The sequence below is a fragment of the Dryobates pubescens genome, chromosome 12 (assembly GCF_014839835.1).
Source record: "Dryobates pubescens isolate bDryPub1 chromosome 12, bDryPub1.pri, whole genome shotgun sequence".
Taxonomy (NCBI): Eukaryota; Metazoa; Chordata; class Aves; order Piciformes; family Picidae; genus Dryobates; species Dryobates pubescens.
Genome location: NC_071623.1, coordinates 10,519,553 through 10,540,330, shown reverse-complemented (window position 1 = coordinate 10,540,330; position 20,778 = coordinate 10,519,553). Strand labels below are relative to the sequence as shown.

The 20,778-nt window shown below is 39.7% G+C and overlaps 1 protein-coding gene across 1 annotated transcript in view; it reads right to left on the bottom strand.

Annotated features, from left to right (window-relative positions):
* IL1RAPL1 (interleukin 1 receptor accessory protein like 1) overlaps nucleotides 1-20,778 on the bottom strand; it is a 676,185-nt gene that overhangs the window by 7,779 nt on the left and 647,628 nt on the right. The window contains exons 8-9 of the mRNA XM_054166029.1: nucleotides 18,876-19,021; nucleotides 5,062-5,205 (exon numbers count right to left, since the gene is read on the bottom strand). Of these exons, the coding sequence (XP_054022004.1) occupies nucleotides 5,062-5,205; nucleotides 18,876-19,021 (290 nt within the window). The remainder of the gene's footprint in view (nucleotides 1-5,061; nucleotides 5,206-18,875; nucleotides 19,022-20,778) is intronic.

Here is a 20,778-nt window from a genome sequence, read left to right as displayed (position 1 = left end):
GCCGCAAGGAATACACACAGAGTGGAGAGGCTGCTGTTGCAGACTTATGCTATGGGTCCCCAGGGAAGAATCTGTAATTGCACAGTCACTAACATAGCAGTAATTTCAGTCTAGCTCTACCTGCACGGCATAATCATTAACACAAGTGCTTTGGTGGTATCTAAACCATTGGTAAAAATTGATATTTGAAAGCTACTGACTAAGTCACACCGGAAAATTAAGAGTCTCAAAGCATTGCCTTTCCTTGCTGCAGAGAAGGAAGTACTTCTTACCTGTTCTTGTCTTGTACAGTTAATAAAATATTATCTGGGCAATCCCACAGGTCAGTCCATGAACATGCTAGTTTTTGGGGTTTTTTTTTTGCAGCTAAATAATAATAAAGAACAAAAATAATGATGATCTAAGGACTTTCAGGTGCAACAGAGAATTCAAGACAGAAGCTTTCATCAGTCCTGTAATTTGAGCATTGATCTGCTTCAGCAAGCAGTAGAAACTTGTATCTTAGTGTGGTGCTTGGGGATATGGTTTAGGGGGTGAACCTTGGAGAGTAGGGTTATTGCTTGAACTTGGTGGTCCTGGGGGTCTTTTCCAACCTGAATGTTTCTGTGATTCTGTGGTTCTGTGAAAGTGCAACCATTTCAGCCAGGAAACAGCTACTATAGATGTCATGTACAAAATCCAACCAAAACTTCACAAATGTAGAGAGCTCAGCAAGGATATGTTTTAATCACATGAGGAGCACTTTGTTATATTTCATCAGTGATGAGCACAGGGAAAGCATCAATCTGCAGAACTGCAAGTGAAACTCAGGAATTCCTTAGCCCTGGCTTCCAGGTGCCTTCCCTGCCTGCACGCCAGTTGCACAGATGCTTACCTTTCTTTAGTTCACCAGGATTTCATTGATAAAGAAAGCTAAGATTACATCATGGATACCACCAAGAGTTCCTATCCAACATTGTAGAAAGAGCTGATGGAACGGGATGTAAAGGCACCAAAGGTCATTGTGATCTCACTTTCTAGGTATCATTTGCCTACAGGGTGTTTTGTTCTTGAGTCTAAACCTTAAATTCTCGCCAGCCTGGCTGTGAGAAAGGATGTTTATGTAAATTCATTTGAAAACTTTTCATAGCATTTGTTCAGACTTTCTCTTTAATTGCTACTTTTTTATTCTTGTCAGTTTTAATGCCAGCCTCTTACTGTAAAATGTCTTCTTTTTAATGACAGTGTTCACCCCTTGCTTACTAATTCCTCCATACAAAAGCTTCCACCAACTGAAATAGTTATCAATGTACCCAGGTAGGGGCTGGTGCCTGCAAACCATTTCTACTGCTAAATGTACCATATGCTCTTTCCTTTGAAACTGGAATTTTGCCTGTCTGACCATGTCCAATGGTATTCACCCTGTCATGTGTAGACTTCTGGATCTACCCTCAGTATACTTGCCTGACACTTGCCTGACATTTAACAATCTTCAGAGCCCAGAAGTACTCAATGAGCTATCTATTTTGGACAATTTTGTTGTTTTCAAGTAATACTGGATATTTCTTTGTTTGTATGCCACTTCCAGATATCATCTTCTTAATGTACGTGGGAAGATCTTGAACTGAAGTTCTCTGTATAAATGGATTTGGAGGGTTTTGACCCCCAAACTGGTAGTGGTAAGTTATACTTCTGAGATTCAAGTACATGCCGTACACCTGCAGGTGAAAAAGCTGCTGTTTTGCCAAGGCTTGGAGTTTTCTTGCCCCTGTGCTCCAGTTCCCATGGAACTGTTGAATGTTCACAGTGATGTCCCCTGCCTAACCAGTACATTGTGTTGCTCCATGACAAAGGATACAACATGGGGTCCATCATGCAGACTCCTGATGTGGAGTCAGCTTCCAGTCAGCTGAAAAGCACAGGCACAGATTGGAAGGAAAGACGGTAAAATGTGAGACAGATTTGACTACATTCTGATTTAGCTGAAAAGGCAGGGAATTAACCCTGAAAACACAAAAAGGGTGCTTCATTACCTATTCCCAGGAGACAATAAAAGTGAGACTGAGGTAAAATGTTTGGAGAGGAGATGAGAAAACAGATAGAGAGTCTCATCCCCAGGATGAGAAAAAAGATGGACCTGAGCAAAGCTTTCAACACTGTCCTGCACCACATCCTGGTCTCCAACCTCATCCCTGGAGGTTTTTAAGGCCAGGCTGGATGTGGCTCTGAGCAACCTGATCTAGTGTGAGGTGTCCCTGTCCATGGCAGAGGGGTTTGGAACTGGCTGATCCTTGGGGTCCCTTCCAACCCTAAGAATTCTATGAGTCTGTGTGAAATTCAAAGCTGCAAGCTAGAGAAATGAGGGATCAGCAGCTGTGATCACTTGCTGAATCTTCAGTACCTCTACAGAAAGTTAAAAAAAGTAAGCTGCATTAATTGTAAGGGTTAAATATTTTGTTTTCTAACATTTCTCACAATTTTTCCATGCCTCCTACATAAAGGAGTGTGTTAGCCTGAGAAAAACTGATGTGTCTAAACCTTGGAAAGGAAAGAGAGATTGCAATGAGATTTGACATCCTGAAAGGCTTGTTCTCTGATCAGGCAAGAAATGAAGCATTGCATTTTAAAAGAGATTTTCAAATGAAAATGTTAATTGGCCCTCATTTAAAGGGTTTCAAATCCTCTCCGGGTACAATATAGGCCACACACACCAAAAGAAAAAAAGGGCTGTGATATTTTGATGTTTGCTTATCTACATGCTGTCCCAAAGTGTGACAGAACATGGTATAAATTATGAATACTATGTGGGTGCTTTGCTGTTGCACTGCAGGAGAGGCAGTTAGGAGAAGATTTTTGAGTTCAACATTTTCTGTTTTTCAGTAACAAACTAAGCCAAAGGAGAGGATCTGAATGTATGTCTGCAATTTATTTCTACACAAGCTGTGGCTTGGTCTTCTGTGGGGCATTTTCTCTGTCTTCTTGCTTTTGCAAGAGTGCCAGTGGAAAAGGCAGAAGTCCAGCTGCACAAGCTTCACTGGCACAATTGGTTTTATGCACATTGCCAGTATATTTGAATCAGCAGAAGCTACAGATTTCCTTTGGGAATATTATAATTATTATAATTATTATTATTATATTCCTGTCATTAAACACCCAAGCTGCCAGTGCTTGCATTGGTCATCTGAGGAGACTCTATGCTTTATCTTAACAATGATAGCAAGAGGACAGTCCCAAGCTGCACCAGGGGAAGTTTAGGCTCGAGGTGAGGAGAAAGTTCTTCACAGAAAGAGTAATTGGCCACTGGAATGTGCTGGTCCAGGGAGGTGGTGGAGTCACCATCACTGGAGGTGTTCAAAAAAGGATCGGATGTGGCACTTGAAGCCATGGTTTAGTTGTCAGGAGGTGTTAGGTGATAGGTTGGACTTGATGATCTCTGAGGTCTTTTCCAACCTGGTTGATTCTATGATCATTGCTCAGAAGGATAAACTGAATGGATATAGATTTTCCCCCTTTTCAGTACCAGAACAGTATTCTTTAGAGGTCAGATTTTTATTGTTTAAAATATGTGATTAACGTATTGTTGTTCCCAAGTGACCAATGTTTGGGAGGGGAGAGAGAGAAGCATGTAATACCTGGTAGAATAATTTTGCAAAGGATTTGGAAAGATTTGAGATAACAGTAAGTAACAGATGTAAAAGTAAGAACTACTGACAGATACCATGGAAGAAAACATTAAATTGCATCTATTTAAATAAATATTAATGAAATTATCACTGCCTAATGGCATATTAAGATAATTAAATTCACACAATTCATGCAAGTAAGCCTGCCCATTTACATTGGGAGCTGCTTTGTGGACAAGAGAGGATCTCAGTTTATGAAAAAAAAAGTATCTGCCAAAATCCTCCATGAGTCACAGTCCCTCTGGGCCTCAGGTTCTTCCTCTGTAAAACAGGTAGAATAACCTGTTTGCCTCACCTCCCCCTCAGCATTCCCCCCACTTTCCCCCCCACCCCAAGCTGTTATATTAATGTATCCTTTTTTTGTAAATCCAGCAAAATCATACAAAATGTTCTAATGTTCTTGGATGACTTGTTCTAAGCATTTTCTATTTTGAATCCCTGTGCATTTTCAGATGGGAAGCAGAAGTGGGTCATTCCCTAGTGATCTTATTATGGAAGTCTTTCCCTTGTATAAGGAGCTCCAATTCTGATGCTGCTCTTCTCTTATAGGTGACAGATTTGGCCAGCTCTTGTTTATTTTAATGTCAGTAGGCTATTAGTTTGAACTGTAAAATAACTTTTATTAGTATTTCAGTAAAAAAGAAGGTTCTGTCATCAAAGATGTGGTAACGCAAACTATGAGGAACTCTGACCCAGGAAACCAAACCTAAGTAATCTGAGCTCACTGCTCATACCAGTTTGTCATTCATCAGCAGTTTTGATTAGTAGGGCTAGAGGTTAAAAAAAAGTCCTTTTCCTTCAGTGCTTAAAAAGAGAGGAAAATAAAATGTACACATTGCATATTGCTTTTGTTTAGGCTGGGTTTCCTTGAATCACAGTACCACTTCAATGACCATTATCTGTGCTTTCAGTGATTCAGTAAATGAACTCAAGAAAATGAACTGCTGGGTACATTCCCAGACACTGGGAACAGTTTATTGAAACTGATCAGTTTAAACAAGCAGTAAATTGAGATTCACTTCAACCTCTACCTATTTGACAAATATAATTAGGGAAGACACTCCCTAGCTTATGGAGAAGTGAAGCCAGCTTTCAGTACTGACAGAAAGTGAAAATCTTTAATTCATTGATGATGGTAATTCACATTCAGTGTTGGGAATAAAATTCTAGAAGACATAGATGTCTTCTGGAGCTCCAGAGAGCATCACATACATCATCAGCTCAGCAATCACTGCAGCTAATGTTCTGAATGAGTAATGTATATTCAAATCATTGCTTAATGCAGTGAGAAATAAAAATTGCAGTTGTTAACATATCTTGAACTGAAATGAAGTTTGGACCTTGGTGGAGAGAAATGAAAGTTAGACATATTTAGAAATGTAATAAGAAGCTGCCTTACCTCCATCTAGTTCTTCAGCTCCAAAATGATTCCTGTAGAAGAGCATGATCTCTATCTTGTAACACTTGTAGATAGTCACTAAACAAACAAGCAGCAGCAGAATAGCACCAAGCCCACCAGCAAGCTCAACTGTGTACATCAGCTCTGCAAAGAATTACAAAATGCAATAACAAGCACATTTCAAACCAGAGAAAGGTCAGCAGCAGACCTTAAAAGTATGCTAAATATTAAAATGAAATAATGAATGATGCAATGTATTTGTTTCTTTATTGGACCCTTGAAGAGATACCTAATCCATACTGTGGGTTTTGGTTTGTTTTGTGTTGTTTGGCTGTGGTTTTGTTTGTTTGGTTTTGGTTGTTTGCTTGTTCAGAGTTTTTTGTTTTGGTTTTAGTTTTGTTCTGTTTTCCTTTAAGGAACTTGGTTTTCCTCTGGTAATTTCATCTGGAAATTCCATCTGCACTGCTCATTTTCAAAATAACAGTTGCTGGGATGTGTGTGTGTCAGAGAGAGAGAGAATATATAACAGATATTTGATAACTTCCTTCTCTCTCTAGATAGATAGATCACACTTTGCTCTACAGAGATAAATGCTTTATATTCTACTTACAGTGAAAGCAGAGGTGAATATTTCTTTTTTGGGGGACTAGGATGCAAACACAGCCAGTCTTTTATTTCACACACAAATAAGATGAGTTCAGTCTCCTGGATTACACTAAGAATTTGATATTTTAAATTTTTGTTTTCCAACATAAAATTTTAAAGTTTTATAAAAATAAGACTTGTGAGATGTGAGGATAAGTTACCCAAAGAATCCCACAATCTCACATCTCAGTTACGTGTTAATATCTTCGACACAGCTTCCTAATGTTGTGTAGTTCATCTTTATTCCACACATTTTGCCAGTGGCAGAAAACATCCTCATTTATCTGTTCTGACATTCCCTTTTAGACCCTTTGGTGTCTCTGCTGCACTCTGCCACTGAAGACTCACACAATGGGTTGAGATCATTGTCAAAGATCTCTATTCCTGAGGACAGGGACTCTGGTCAAATGCGGCTGTGTCTACCAGCAGAAGTATTCTTTGTGGGGCCACTTATCAGTGCATGAATAATATAGCATCATGGCCTTCACCTTCCTCGGTTTTAACTGTGGTATGATCAAGGAAGCTGACACAGCTAGATGACTTCAAGTTTTTGCTGCATTTCACTTGCTTATTGATTGAAGAATAGAATAGAATAGAATAGAATAGAATAGAATAGAATAGAATAGAATAGAATAGAATAGAATAGAATAGAATAGAATAGAATAGAATAGAATAGAATAGACCAGACCAGGTTGGAAGAGACCTTCACAATCATTGCATCCAACCTATCAGTCAACACCACCTAATCAACTAAACCATGCAACCAAGCACTCCATCAAGTCTCCTCCTAAACACCTTCAACCTCAGCCCAGAGTGACAATGTTTTTAAAAAGGAGGGTGGGAAGAGGAAGAGCATTGCTAATAATATTTTAATCTGAAATCTGAGATGGCAAATCTCAAGACAGAATCATAGAATATATCTGATTGGAGATCTCCAAGATCATCTAGTCCAATCTTCAACTCAGCCCTGGGGAGTCAACACTAAATCACACCCCTAAGCACCAGGTCCACAGGCTGCTTGAGTACCCCCGGGGATGGTGACACCACCAATATGCTGGGCAGACCATTCCAATGTTTGTGAACACTTTCAGTGGAGAAATATTTCCTAATATCCAGCCTAAACTTCTCCTGGTATGGCTTGTAGCCATTTCCTCCAGTCCTGACACTCGTCATCAAGGAGAGGAGGCTGCCCCCTCCTCATTCTAACCTCCCTTCTGATAGTTGTAGAGAGACCACCCAGTCCTTTCCAACATCACTCAATAATGAGGAATGCCAAGAAGTCAGTTTTTGGAAACCTAAGGTATGCAATTTGCTTGATAAAAATCTGTGCTGGAGAAAGCTCAGTTCTGTGTTATTTGCACAATATCCTCTTCTAGTGGGCAACTTGCATCTGAGTGGAGCAGGAAGCAACCTTTTATTTTTATGTATGGTTATGCAGATATGCTATTCCAGCACAATATAATTCAATCATAGAACTAAAAGGTTAGAGAAAATAGTGGCAATTCCATTTACTTTGACTCTGCCTACTGAAAATCACACATTTTTATTGTTTTGAGGCAACTGTAAAAGGTTTTCATTGCTCTCTAGAAGACACTAAAGCTGTAATAAAATAAAATAAAAAGGAATTTATATTCCATGTCATTCTCTCCAAAACTGTGCTGGAAACTCCTTTGTGTTAGGTATTTTTAAGACTGACAGAGTCATTCCCAGCTTTTGATACTTTCCTGGTCCAGAGAGGGAAATGTTATTATAATATTCAACAATTATATTTTAGGGCTTGTTTGTTTGTTTGTTATTTAGAGGCAAGTAATACACTTCAATTTTAGAGTAAAAATTGAAATGGAAATTAGTCTGTACTGGTTTGCTATCCCCTGTTTATCATTTTTGTACTGTAGGTGATGTAGCTGTTCAATGGTAACTAGAAGAAAAGTTTTAATGTTTTGGATTGCTAGGTAGAACATACTCTATGTGCCTGCTGTTATGATTCATTACAGGCAAGGAAAAAACTTTACAACTGGAAAACAAAAGTTTTTCCTAAATTAATGACTTTGAGATTAAATGGGGGTGGGGTGGGGTGGGGTGGAATCTGTAGGCACTCATCAGTTTTCCTAAAATATACTGGAAATCAGACTAATGCATGGTATTACTTGTGCCACCACAGTCCTCTCTCAGCTATCTTATTCTCCATAAAATAAGTCAAGTTAGTGCCTATATTTTTACTTCAGTAAAGTCTATCTGAACACACATGAAACTATCCTAAGATCAGGTAACCAAAGCATGCAACAACATTCTCTAAGTCACCCTGAAACATACTAGAAATCGCCTTTTCATCTGTTGATGCTAAGCCCATCATGATCAGCTGTGATCATGAGGGTAAGGTGGTTCTTCCTTAGAGATGTGTCTGTAAAGTTTCATGCTCTATCCATACAGCGCGGTAAGCTTCTATTTTCCTCCATGCTGGACATTTATCAGCACATACTCACTCTCTGTCTTGGTTCAAGAGGCAGAGAGGAGCAATGATTAGCCCAGCAGACTGCTGCATCCTTACACACAGTCCTGCACATGCCTGAGCTAACCCCCAAAGTGCTAAAGTGGGACAGGCACTTCTGTGCAATGCCATGGAAGGTGAGAGACTGGCCCGGGCACAGTGCCACACCAAGCTGTTTCCTTTCAGGCCTCAAGTTAATGTGTCTGCAGGATACGGAATACAGACTCTGTAGTAATCTCTGAGGTCCGATCTCCCTGCTCTTGGTTGTGTGCATGGGTACATTTAGCAGAATACAGAATTATAGAATCATAGAATCAAGAAGGTTGGAAGATGTCTCAAAGATCATCAAGTCCAACCTGGCACCCAAGACCTCATGACTACTAAACCATGGCACCAAGTGCCAGTTAACCAGTTTGGCCATTCCACTGGCCAATCACTCTTTCTGTGAAGAATTTCTACCTAACATCCGGCCTAAACCTCCCCTTAGCTTAGGCTGCTACATCCTGCCCCACAGGGGCACTGGCTCGCTTTGACCTGATGCTGGGATTATGGGAATGCCATTAGCCTGTGTTGTGTTGTGCTGAACTGAAGGTGTGAGGAGCAGAAGGCTCAGTCCTGCTTCTGCTGTCAGCCACTCAGGTGACCAAAGCCATTCCACATTTCTGTGCTTTGGTTTTCCCAAGAGAACTGAGGAGCATGTTTCTGACTTCTCCATAGAAGGGGTTACTCCTGAAAGGTCCTCTCCCAACACCAGGGGTGTTGGTGACCTGCATGCCCACAATGTCTATAATAATGTAGCAACTGTTAAACTAGGTTAAAGTGTAACACAAAGTTTAGAGTGCTAAGTTACCTTCATGGTAACATTTTTTTCTGGTGCTTCATTCTGCCTTTTGCACTGTGATATTTGAGTACAATTGCCATGGCAAGGTATTACACTCCCTTTGAAGTGTGATCTGTTTTTCCTGCTGAAATTCACGTTTCCTGTGGTGGCTATACACTAAAAAACATTCAGTTTCAGCACAATTCCACATCAGAGGGGAGAGGCAAAAAGTGCAAACCTTTTAAAATCTATTTAGCTTCTGTGTTGCGTTGCGCACATTACAGACCAGGCCCTCCTTGAGGAGCGGAAACTGAATATAGGAAATAGTAGAGGAAAATTACTTGGCTAACCCTTAGGGGGACAGGCATTCTGTTAAACACAACAAATTAGCAAGTGCCAGGGAGTTACATCCAGAAGCACAGCAATCATTTAGTTACAGGCAATTAACAATAGTCCTCCAGTAGCACAGGAACAATTCTACTCCAAGGGACAACACATTGATTACAGCAGCAGTAGTAGATTGGTTTCTGAATAAATAGCTTCGATTTAAAACAAGAGTTGTTACAAGCATTTTGACCAATTGCTACAATATTTTTCTTTTTCCCCGTATCAGGAGGCTTTGGTCAAGCAAGTCAGTGAAAGAGGTGGTTAATTAAAACAAAGCACATGTCCTCTCCAAATATCTGATAGCTTATGGCTGCTAATAAACAAACTCATTTTATACTGAATCTGTCCTGACTATTCGCAGAATCACAGAATTTCAAGGCCTGGAAGGGACCTTGAAAGATCATCCAGTCCAACCCAGAGCAGGATAACCTACCCCAGATCACACACAAATGTATGCAGGTGAGTTTTTAATATCTCCAGAGAAGGAAACTCCACAACCTTCTTGGGCAGCCTGTTCCAGTGTTCTGTTACATTCACAGTAAAATAATTTTCCCTCATATTTACGTGAAACTTCCCATGCCTCAACTTCCACCCATTGCCCCTTGTGCTGTCATTGGGCACCACTGAGCAGAGCCTGGCTCCAACCTCTCAGGACTCACCCTTTACATATTTATAAACATTGATGAGGTCACCTCACAGTCTCCTCTTCTCCAAGCTAAAGAGCCCTCAGCTCCCTCAGTCTTTCCTCATATGGAAGATGTTCCATTCCCTTAATCATCCTCCTGGCTCTGTGCTGGACTCTTTCAAGTAGCTCACTGTCTTCCTTGAACTGAGGGGCCCAGATCTGGACACAATATTCCAGATGTGGCTTCACCAGTGCAAAGTAGAGGGGGAGAAGATCCTCTCTCTCACACCCTTTCTAATCTACCCCAGAATGGCATTGGCCTTCCTGGCCACAAGAGCACATTGCTGGCTCATGGTCATCCTTCATCCACCAGGACCCCAGATCCCTTTTGCCTTCACTGCTCTCCAGTCCCCAACCCATACTGGTACATTATTAAACATATTTATAGGAGATATATATCTGATTTTCACCTGGCTTTAATATGTGATAACCTTCCTTTCACTGTGTCATGCAGGTAATTCACTTAGAGTAGCTGGAGTTGTAACAAGAAAGTAAATAAAAGAGTGTCTTCCAAAGATTCATATCTTTGGACTTACGCAATATGCTTCAGGGACCTTGCATTTAACGATCTGTGGTAATTTCAGATTAATCTCATTCTATTCATTAATTCACACACAAACTGTGCTCCCAAGAAAAATAATTATATTTCAAACATTCTTTTTTTTGCTGTGATTTATAGCTTGTTGAGGGTATGTGATTTATAGCTATGCATTCAATTTCTGAGCCTTTTTCAAAATCCAATTACAGTCTAACTAAGGTTTCAATTTTGCAATCACTTACGCAGATTGCTTAACTTCATGGACTATAAGTAATCCCTCTGAAGTCAACAGGGCTATTCACAGAGCTTCAGCTTAGTGCATACATAAATCTGTGCAACTTGGAGGCCTAAACTCATTTCCATTCTGTGCTTGGACAGTTCAACTCACAATGTCACAAGGTTCGCTTAGAGACAATTGTCAGTTTGCCTGGGTATACTTTCATAGACCTTAATTACTAACTTCTTCCAGGAGACCAGCAATAGAGCAAGAGGACACAGTCTCAAGCTGTGCAAGGGAAAGTTTAGGCTTCATCTTTGAAGGAAGTTCTTCACAGAGAGATTGCCCATTGGAATGAGCTGCCCAGGGAGGGGGTTGGGGTGGGGGGGTGGGGGTGGGGGTGGGATGGAGGGTGTCAATGTCCCTGGAGGTGTTTAAGAAAGGACTGGATGAGGCACTTAGTGCCATGGTCTAGTTGATTAGATAGGGTTGGGTGATCGGTTGGACTTGATGATCTGGGAGGTCTCTTCCAACCTGATTGGTTCTGTGTGATACGGATAATTAACAACATTTAGATGGTGAGTAGTTGAAGACAGGATTAAAGCTCTCATGATGACACTTGAAAGAAGGTAAAGAAGGCAAATACTGACAAGTAGTGCAAGACTAGTGTGTTATAACTTGAATCTTTGGTTTTAAATGAATGTGTTTCTCCAAAAGGAAGAAAGAGGCTGACTAATACAGGAGCACTCATCCGAATCTTATTTCAGCCATCAGAAGTAAACAATAAGCAAAGTTTTGGTCAGGAGTAAAGAAATCCATTCTCACAGTTTAAAGATGGGGACATTTGTACTTTCCCCCCCCCCTTAAGACTTCTTATGCACAACTGTAAACCAATTGTTCTTTCCAAAGTATAGCATACGGAACCACAGCTTTGTATAGTGTATGTGTATCCATTATGCATATATATATATATGTGTGTGTGTGTGTATGTATATATAAATTAATTTTCTACATTTTAGGATGTTGCTTGCTTGTTTTAATGTGCCAAAAAAAATCTGTTTAGGAGGGCTTTACATTTATGTTGTGAACAATTACTGATGAATATTATAGGATAATAAGACGTCTGACACCAGTATAAACAAATTTGAGATGCTCATTTGCTCGATTATGAAACAACTTCTTAACACAAAGAGTATTTTTTCTGCCAGCGTGGGGCATGCATGCCTGTAGGTGTCTGCAGAGTTGAGTTAAAGTAGCAAAATTTAGTCACAGGTTTTTTTAACATGGTTTTCAATGCAGCAGTCTCGTTTGATTTATTAGAACTATTGTCACCTAGTTATCCCACTTGATTTTCTAGACTGACGTATAACCTATATTCTCTGAAAAAGAACTACTTGGATTGGGGATTATATAGATGCATATAACAAAAGTGTGCAACTACAGGACAGAGAGCTTGTTAACCTATTCATTAGTATGACAGGCAGCATGCCTGAGCTTTGGTGCTGCTGGATTTCCAGTGCTATTAGAATAGAGGCAGTGAATTATCATGATAGAAGTATATTCTTCCTGATGACATTTTCATTTCTTCTGAGAAGTGCAAGATACCTGTTCACAGCAGGAGAATAATTACACTGACTATCTCCAACAGCACATTAGCTCAGAAGAGGATAAGGCCAAAAAAATTACAGATTCTGCGATGTTACTAAAGTTTACTACATATAAATACCCAACACTGCATTTTAAAGGCAGTTTACACTTGTGTCATGGTGCACAATAGCATTAAACTCTGGTTAGCTTCCCTAAATAAATGAATCGTGTATGGCTTAAATAAAACCTTACTGATTAGGAGACCTTCTATTTGCTTATTGCACTACAGAAATCAGACAGCCCACACAATTGCTTCTTTTAGAAAGAAATGAATGTAAGAAGCACTGGGAGGTGCTAAAATGTGGGGAAAAAAATGGTGTACCAAGTTCTAAGGATGTAAGATCATAAACCACACTGTTTACATTTATTTATGGGGGTAGCATTAATGAATAATTTAGCTCTGCATGGGTTATGGGAACGATTTGTGACATTTGCATTTTAAAATGTTTTCATCCTTGCCAATCAAGGTTAGAATTGCACTTAGACATTACATTAAAAAAAAAACCAACAACCTTGCTCATGAAGAAAACAGTCTTCTGAAAGTTTCTGTCAGGCAGTAGTTTTTAGTAATTTCCTGATTTTAGATGACACTGAGTGCAAAAGAAAAGTTATTTTGGTGAGGTTTGGGACAGGAAGGAAGGTGATATTCAACTTTTGGCCCTACAGCATGAACCTCTTGGGTGACTGAAACTTTACACCACCCAGTGACAACATAAAGGCTTCTTCAGTGGATGAAGGGGGATGAAAAATCGATTCCTATAAAATTCAATTTAAATTGAAATTCTAAAACCCAAGGAAGAATTAAGAAACACTTTTCCTGCAGTACAGAATAAAACCCGAATGCTTTATATGCTGGAAGACACACATGTAAGGTCTTAACTGATGAAGTGTGTCACAGTTTTGCAATAGTTTTACTTCCACTGAGATTCAAAGATTTTCTGGAACTTTCAAGTAGTTAGAACGAACTAACAGAAGTTGATATATAAAACTCATTGCTCTCATATCTCACATGAAGAACTCCCATTCAGAAATTTCATTGTGAACAAAGCTTTGTGGCAAAGGGAGCTGAAGCACCTGCACTTACTTTGCAGAAGGTAGAAAAGAGCTTGCTTCTTTTATCTTTGAAGTATTAATTGTCACTCATCATTTCCACTGTTCAGAATCATATCCTAGTGACTGAAAATGCTCCAGAGATCAAAAACTTAACAGACTCAAGTCCTTAAGTACTAAAACAAACTTACACTACCATGTGAATGACACTGTAATTGAAGGCACTCATTGGTAATTCCATTACTGAAGAAAATTCAGAATTAATTGCAATTCAGAATTTGATAATTAAATTATTCTAATAGAAAAAAAAAAAAGTTGGTTTATTTGTCCCTCATTAGCAAGGTAAACTTGACCAAGTATATGCCTGTTGAGAACACCTATGACAGAGGAAAGCAAGCCCAAACCATAGAAGATGTCCAGGACAGGACGTGGCATTTGGTGCCATGGTTTAGTCATGAGGTCTGTGGTGACAGGTTGGACTTGATGATCTTTGAGGTCTCTTCCAACCTTGGTGATTCCCAAGAAAATGGGAAGAAAAGGTAGAAGATACTGTGAAATAAAATGCATAGTGTATAATACCTGCTCTAAGGTCCAGTGTGTGTCCCAGAAAATATAATTATACTATGAAACTTTTAAAATAATATCAATAACATAAGAAAATGATGCCAAGATAGGTGTGGGGTTTTTTGTTTGTTTGGTGGTTTTTTGCTTTCTTTTTGCTTTTCAGTTTTAGTTGTGGATATGCAGATAAGAATTGAGTCTTTGAAGTATGGAGAAGAGAAGACTGAGAGGGGATTTAATAAATGTATAAAAATATCTGAGGGCTGAGTGTCAAGATGGAAGGGACAGCCTCTTCTCACTTGCACCCTGTGACAGGACAAGGGGCAATGGATGGAAACTACAACACAGGAAGTTCCACTCAACATGAGGAAGAACTTCTTTATTGTAAGGGTCACAGAGCACTGGAACAGGCTCCCCAGGGTGGGTGTAGAGTCTCCTTCTCTGGAGACTTTCAAGACCCATCTGGATGAGTTCCTGTGCCACCTGCAGCAGATTCTATGATCCTGTTCTGGCAGGGAGGTTGGACTCAATGATCTCCAGAGGTCCCTTCCAACCCCTAACATCCTGTCATCCTGTGAAATGAGACTACAAAAGCTTTGACCCAGCATGAAAGTCATACTTTTCAATCTGTGACACTGTGGAAGAGCATGCTTTCTCCTTGTGCATTACATTTTTACCTACTACATTGATAGACTATGGGCTTGTCTTCCTGGATTAAAAACCTGTGAAAAAGTAGAGTTATAGACTACAGTCCACTCCTTTATCATCTGCAGTATGTGGTCTGTCATTAATAACTTTGTGCTTAGCTTCTGCCAGTACCACTCTTAAAATTACTTCCTAGAAGGTTCCTTTACCTGGCTGAAGATTAGCCTGTAACTGCTACAGATGACAGATGGTAGCAATCACAAATAAGTAACAAAATCAGCTTTAGATTATAACAAGAAAATTTTTTTCTTTTGCTCATACAAAAGGGAAAAAATTATTATTGCAAAGGTGATAGAGATTTGACCAACAGTTGAGAGAAGGGAATGTAAGTTAAATCTTTTGAGGTCTGATCCTTCACTTTTTTCTCATTATTTTTGGACAATTTTTGTAGGAATGGATCTGAAAAGTAAAGAGCATTGGCAGTGGCGTGCTTAAAACGCTCTACTGCTTTTAGCTCTGAGTTAAAAGCTCCCTACGCACAGCGTCTGAGGGAAGTTAGGTGTCTAAAAACGGTTAGCTGACTGCACAAAAGCATAGATCACAGGCTTTCTCAACTGGCAGTCAGAAAGTTAAAGACGCTCAGGAGAAAACGGAGGCTTCAAGATTCAGAGAAATGGCATGTGGGCTAGAGGCAGGGGGCCCGGCTTTCTCCTGGTGCTAAATGCCCAAAGGCTATTCACTTTTCCTGTGCAAGTGATGTTGGACTTAGAATCACAGAATCTTAGAACTGTTAGGGTTGGAAGGGACCTCAAAGATCATTTATTTCCAACCCCCCTGACATGGGCAGGGACACCTCACACTGGAATGAGGGGAGCTGTGTTCAGCTGAAATTCTTTCCAAGAAAGAGAGGACTGTTATTCCATTCTAGTGTTGTGTCAAGAATAGAAGCCCCCCTCTACCTGGCTGAATATGCCAGGAGCTCATCTGTGATGCAGATCATTATCAGATGGATCCAGCTTGTTTTTTCTGTGAGGCAAGTATGTGTCCCTGATGGGTTGTCTGGTGGCAAGAACAAGGATGATGCATCCAGGTTTTTGCCAGTGATTTAGACTCTGAACTTCTTGCCCTTTCAGGGCCTGTGCAACTGCAGGCATATCCAAAAGCTTCCCTGGGAATTTGAAGTTTACAGAGAATATATTGACCAGGGCAAAGCCGCAGTTGCAAGGATATTTGGAGAGGTTAAATTTTTGGCATGAATCCCCATTACAGCCATTAGCCCTAAATACTTTTTGCCAGAAATATTCTTTGTTCAGGAACAAAACTTTCTGCTTTCCTTTCCCTTCTGATCTTGGTGATAATGTGCCACATTTGAAGTTTAAGAGGGATTATAATGTCTTTTTCAGGCATGCAGTGAGCTTTCCAGATTCAGCACATTTGTTGGCTTATACTGCTGAAAAAACCCACCCAAAACTAACATCTCTGCCTTGGTGTTCAGGAAACAAATTTACCTAAGTGTTAGGTTCCAATTTTTTATTTTTTTTTTAATGAGCCAATAATCAGATGCTAATAAACAACTAACTCATTCCTAGTAGAGTCTAAATGTGGATCTAAACAAGGAAACCTAAAATGAAATGTTGTCATGGTGACATGGAAGGAGACTAAGCAAACAGCGTAAATCTCCTCTTCCTAGGAGACCTGAGAGACTAGCTCCAATTTTTATCTGTCATGGCTAATTTATCATTTCACTGAAACAGTTGTCAACATGCAAAATATGTAACAGGCTTGTAGCAGGTAACTTTTGCTTGTTTGAAGCAGAACAGATTTTGTTTCAAAATCACAATTTCAGATCAGCACTACTTGTAGAGGGAAAAAATAAATGCATGAGAGAATTTTTTGCTGTGTTTGGCTTTTTACTATTTGTAAGGTCAATCAAATATTGAGATTACTTCCTCTTAAGCATGTATATTTGAGATACTTGAATGTGTCCAGAGAAGGGAAATGAAGCTGGTGAGAGGTCTCGAGCACAAGCCCTGTGAGGAAAGGCTGAGGGAGTTGGGGTTGTTTAGCCTGGAGAAGAGGAGGCTTAGGGGAGACCTTATTGCTCTCTACAATTACCTGAAAGGTGGCTGTGGGCAGGTGGGAGTTGGTCTTTTCTCCCAGGCAACCAGCACCAGAACAAGAGGACACAGTCCCAAGCTGTGCCAGGGGAAGCTTAGGCTCAAGGTGAGGAGAAAGTTCTTCACAGAAAGAGTAATTGGCCATTGGAATGTGCTGCCCAGGGAGGTGGTGGAGTCCCTGTCTCTGGAGGTGTTCAATAAAGGATAGGATGTGGCACTTGAAGCCATGGTTTAATTGTCATGAGGTGTTATGTATTAGGTAATAGGTTGGACTTGATGATCTCTGAGATTTTTTTCCAACCTGGCTGATCCTATGATTCTATGATACTTGGTTTGGAGCCTTCAACCACTGAAGGCAATACAAATGTTCCTGGTGTGGATTTATGAAACAAAAGATGTCCTGCAAGTATGGATTCAAGTCCATAGTTACATCTGTTCATGTGTCCTCTATCTAGCTAAATACTATTTTAAAAAATGCTTTAATTCTTTTCCAACCTTTCTGATTCTATGATTCTATGTCATCAGGAGACCACACACTGTGCTGTGTTTGACATAGCAATTTCTCAAAGAAATGAAGCAAGGAACGTAGACCCTTGAAAAATCTATGCATGCACACTGTTAGATTAAAAAGCTGATCATTGCAGAACAGAATTCGTATTGTCAGTCTTGGAGCTTGAAGGGAAAATGGGGACTCACCATCAGCAAACATCTGTTAATACACTTCAGTTAATACAGTATTTGTTTTAACTTTAGCTTTAAAAATGCTTTCTTTTCAGTGTTCCAATGTGGTAGCTTTAGGTAGTTTCAACCCATCACATCCACACACTGATTTCTTTATTAAAGACAGGCTACTGGACTTCAGTGTTTGTTGGATTAAGCTCCTGATCTGGGCTCGAACACCTCTGAATTAGGACTGTATGACTACTAGCTGGTAAATGGTTGAGGTTCAATTTATTTCCTGTCTCAGGAAATATAAGAACATATGGCAAACGCCAGGCTAAGCAGAACATTTCAGAAAAATGGCTACAAATTCATTCTATTCAAGTAAGTGGAGGCACAAAACCCCACATTTAAAGAAATGAGTCACACTACCTTGATTTATGGCTTCCTTTTAAACTTAGACTGTGGATACTACTAGGCTAAATACTAGGGAAGACATCACTGCTTTGATATAAATTGAGGTGTCTTAAGTAGTTTAACACCACAGTAAGAAGCTAGTTTGCTCACCTTTACAAACAGTCTTGAAAAAACACAGTAATGACAGTGAAGTACAAACACTGATTCTGATTATTTTGTGCTCTCTTAAACCAGCAGGATACTGCATGAAGGTGGGGAGCATCAAGCCCAGGCATTTGGAGAACCCTCCAGGAGGTAAAGTGAACAAAGTGGATCTGGGAACCTGCTTTGTAAGAGATTCTCCACCTCTCCATAATTACCTCCCTGGGAGATGTCTGTGGCCATTAGGAAGGCTGGAATTATGGGATGTGAGCAGTGAGTAAAAACAGGAAGATCCTTAGAAATTTCTGTCACGATACTTCAGAAATGTTGGCATTAAACAAATGTGATAGAGGGAAAATATCCTCAGTCAGCCTATGCAGGAACTCCCCTTGCATGAGGTTTGGATGGCGTTTCTGATGGAAGTGGAATGCATTTTTTTTTGGCTTTTTTGATCTTTGTCTTTATTTCTTATATAAAATTATTGCATCTTTATTACCTGTGGCTTACTATCTTTTTTCTTTTTTTTCTGAGCCTTTATTAAAGTTCATGAATTATTAAATGAATCTTTTGTACAACTATACTTAAAAGATGCTACCATATTTTCCCAGTGACAGCCATAGTTACCAACAACATTTCTGTTTGATTTTGAAAATTGTACAAATGCCTGGGGAACAAAAAATAAAAATCATTGTCTCAATATCACAGGAAGACAAAATGTATGCTTCAGTTAGAAAGAATCTCAACAAACTAACAACCCTCTAATATACCGTTTCATGAAGGAAAGCTGCATATTTACCCCTTTTGTGTAGGAGAATACTGGCATGTCGGCGTCCATTTCCATTCTCAACATAGCAGGAGTAATTCCCAAGGTCTGCCTCCTCCACAGAGTCAAGAATCAATGAGATGGACACCTCTTGTTCCCCAAGATGTTCCTTGAGAACCCTGAGAAACAAACCAAAAAAAAAAAGAGTAACCTTTGCTGCTATTCTTAGTGGAACATTAGCTAACCATGACATAATAATGCTATTTACAGTTCACAACTCTCTGCCTTCATATTTGGCTATGGTTTGATGGAATCTTAATTAAATTATATCATGCCCTTTTCTTCCTCACTTCTAATGAGGAGGTTTGCTTTGTAAATGTTAATGAGAGCTTCAGTTAATGGTCTCCTTTAAGCAGAATGATGTGCATACTGATAATATATTATTGCATACTGTGGTAGGTTTAGGCCATGCCTTTAAAATTTTTCACAGATCTTGAGCAGAAAAGTAATAAAATGTAATTCAATCACTATTGGGTGTGAAAAGGAAAACAGAGATAATTCTAAACAATTTAATTGGAGAGTTATCTACCACAAGACTGGTTGTACCAAAACAATTCTGGGGCTTCTCATCTCTTCTTGCCTCATTGCTCTGGAAAAAATTCTAACCTGCTTCTGCTTGACTTTGGCTGCTCTGTTTTGGTTAAGTCTAATAGCAACTTTCCCTGCTCTTGTCTCCCTTTTGGACAGGGGGTGGGGGGGCAGAGAGACAGCTTCCCCGGTCTTTTGACCAGGGGGGTTCTCGTGTTGTTTGTTAGTTGTAAATATCTGTAAATATTGTAACTCCTGTATATTTGTACATATTCATTGCATTCCATTGTAGATTGTAGTTTTGTCTGTAAATACAGCTTTCATTTGCTTCCAACTGAGCCACACATACTCTGATGGAGATCCTCATCCTGAGTATGTGAAGTCTTGAAATGTTAGAAGAGAGAAAAGCAAAACCAGTTATTTTGGGCTTTAGGGTCACACTAGAAGTCTGGGCCTAACACACTATTTTGTGTGCTTTGTAAGGCTCTTCAATGTATCATTCAGAAACAGTGTGTTCATGCCAGGGTGTGTGAAAAATCATTTCATGAATGTATTATAAAATTTGACTGTGTATTATAGATTAATAGAAACAGCTGCCATAGCAGATACTACCAGTTCATACAGATGATAAATAAAAGTCCTCCTGCACAAGGCTACAGCTGTCTTCACATTACTTTCTCTACCTCTTAGCATGCCCACCACTGCTTTCAGAAATCAAACAAAGCAAACAACAAATAGAATCACAGAATCACTATGGTTAGAAACGACCTCTAAAATCATCAAGTCCAACCATTATGTAACTGTACCAGGGCCACTATACCACCATATCCTTGAGCACTTTATTGGGACAGCTTTTAAATACATGCAGAGATGGTGATTCAACCACTTCCCTGGGCATCCTGTTCCAGTCTTTGATAACTCTTTTGGTAAAAAAATTTTTCCTAATGTCTAACCTAAACCTCTCCTGGCATAACTTGGTGCCATTTTTTCCTGTCCAATCAGTTGAGACTTGTGAGAAGAGATCAACACCCACCTTTCTACCATCTCCTTTCAGGTACTTGTAGAGAGAAATAATACAGAATTAACCTGGTTGGAAAAGACCTTCAAGTCCAACCTATCATCCAACACCATCTAATCAATTAAACCATGGCACTAAGTGTCTCATCCAGTCTCTTTTTAAACACTTCCAGTGATGGTGACTCCACCACCTCCCTGGGCAGCCCATTCCACTGGCCAATCACTCTTTCTGTGAAGAATTTCTTCCTAACATCCAGCCTAAACTTCCCCTTTATTGTCCTTCTCTGGACACACTCCAGCACCTCAATGTCTCTCTTACAGCGCAGCGCCC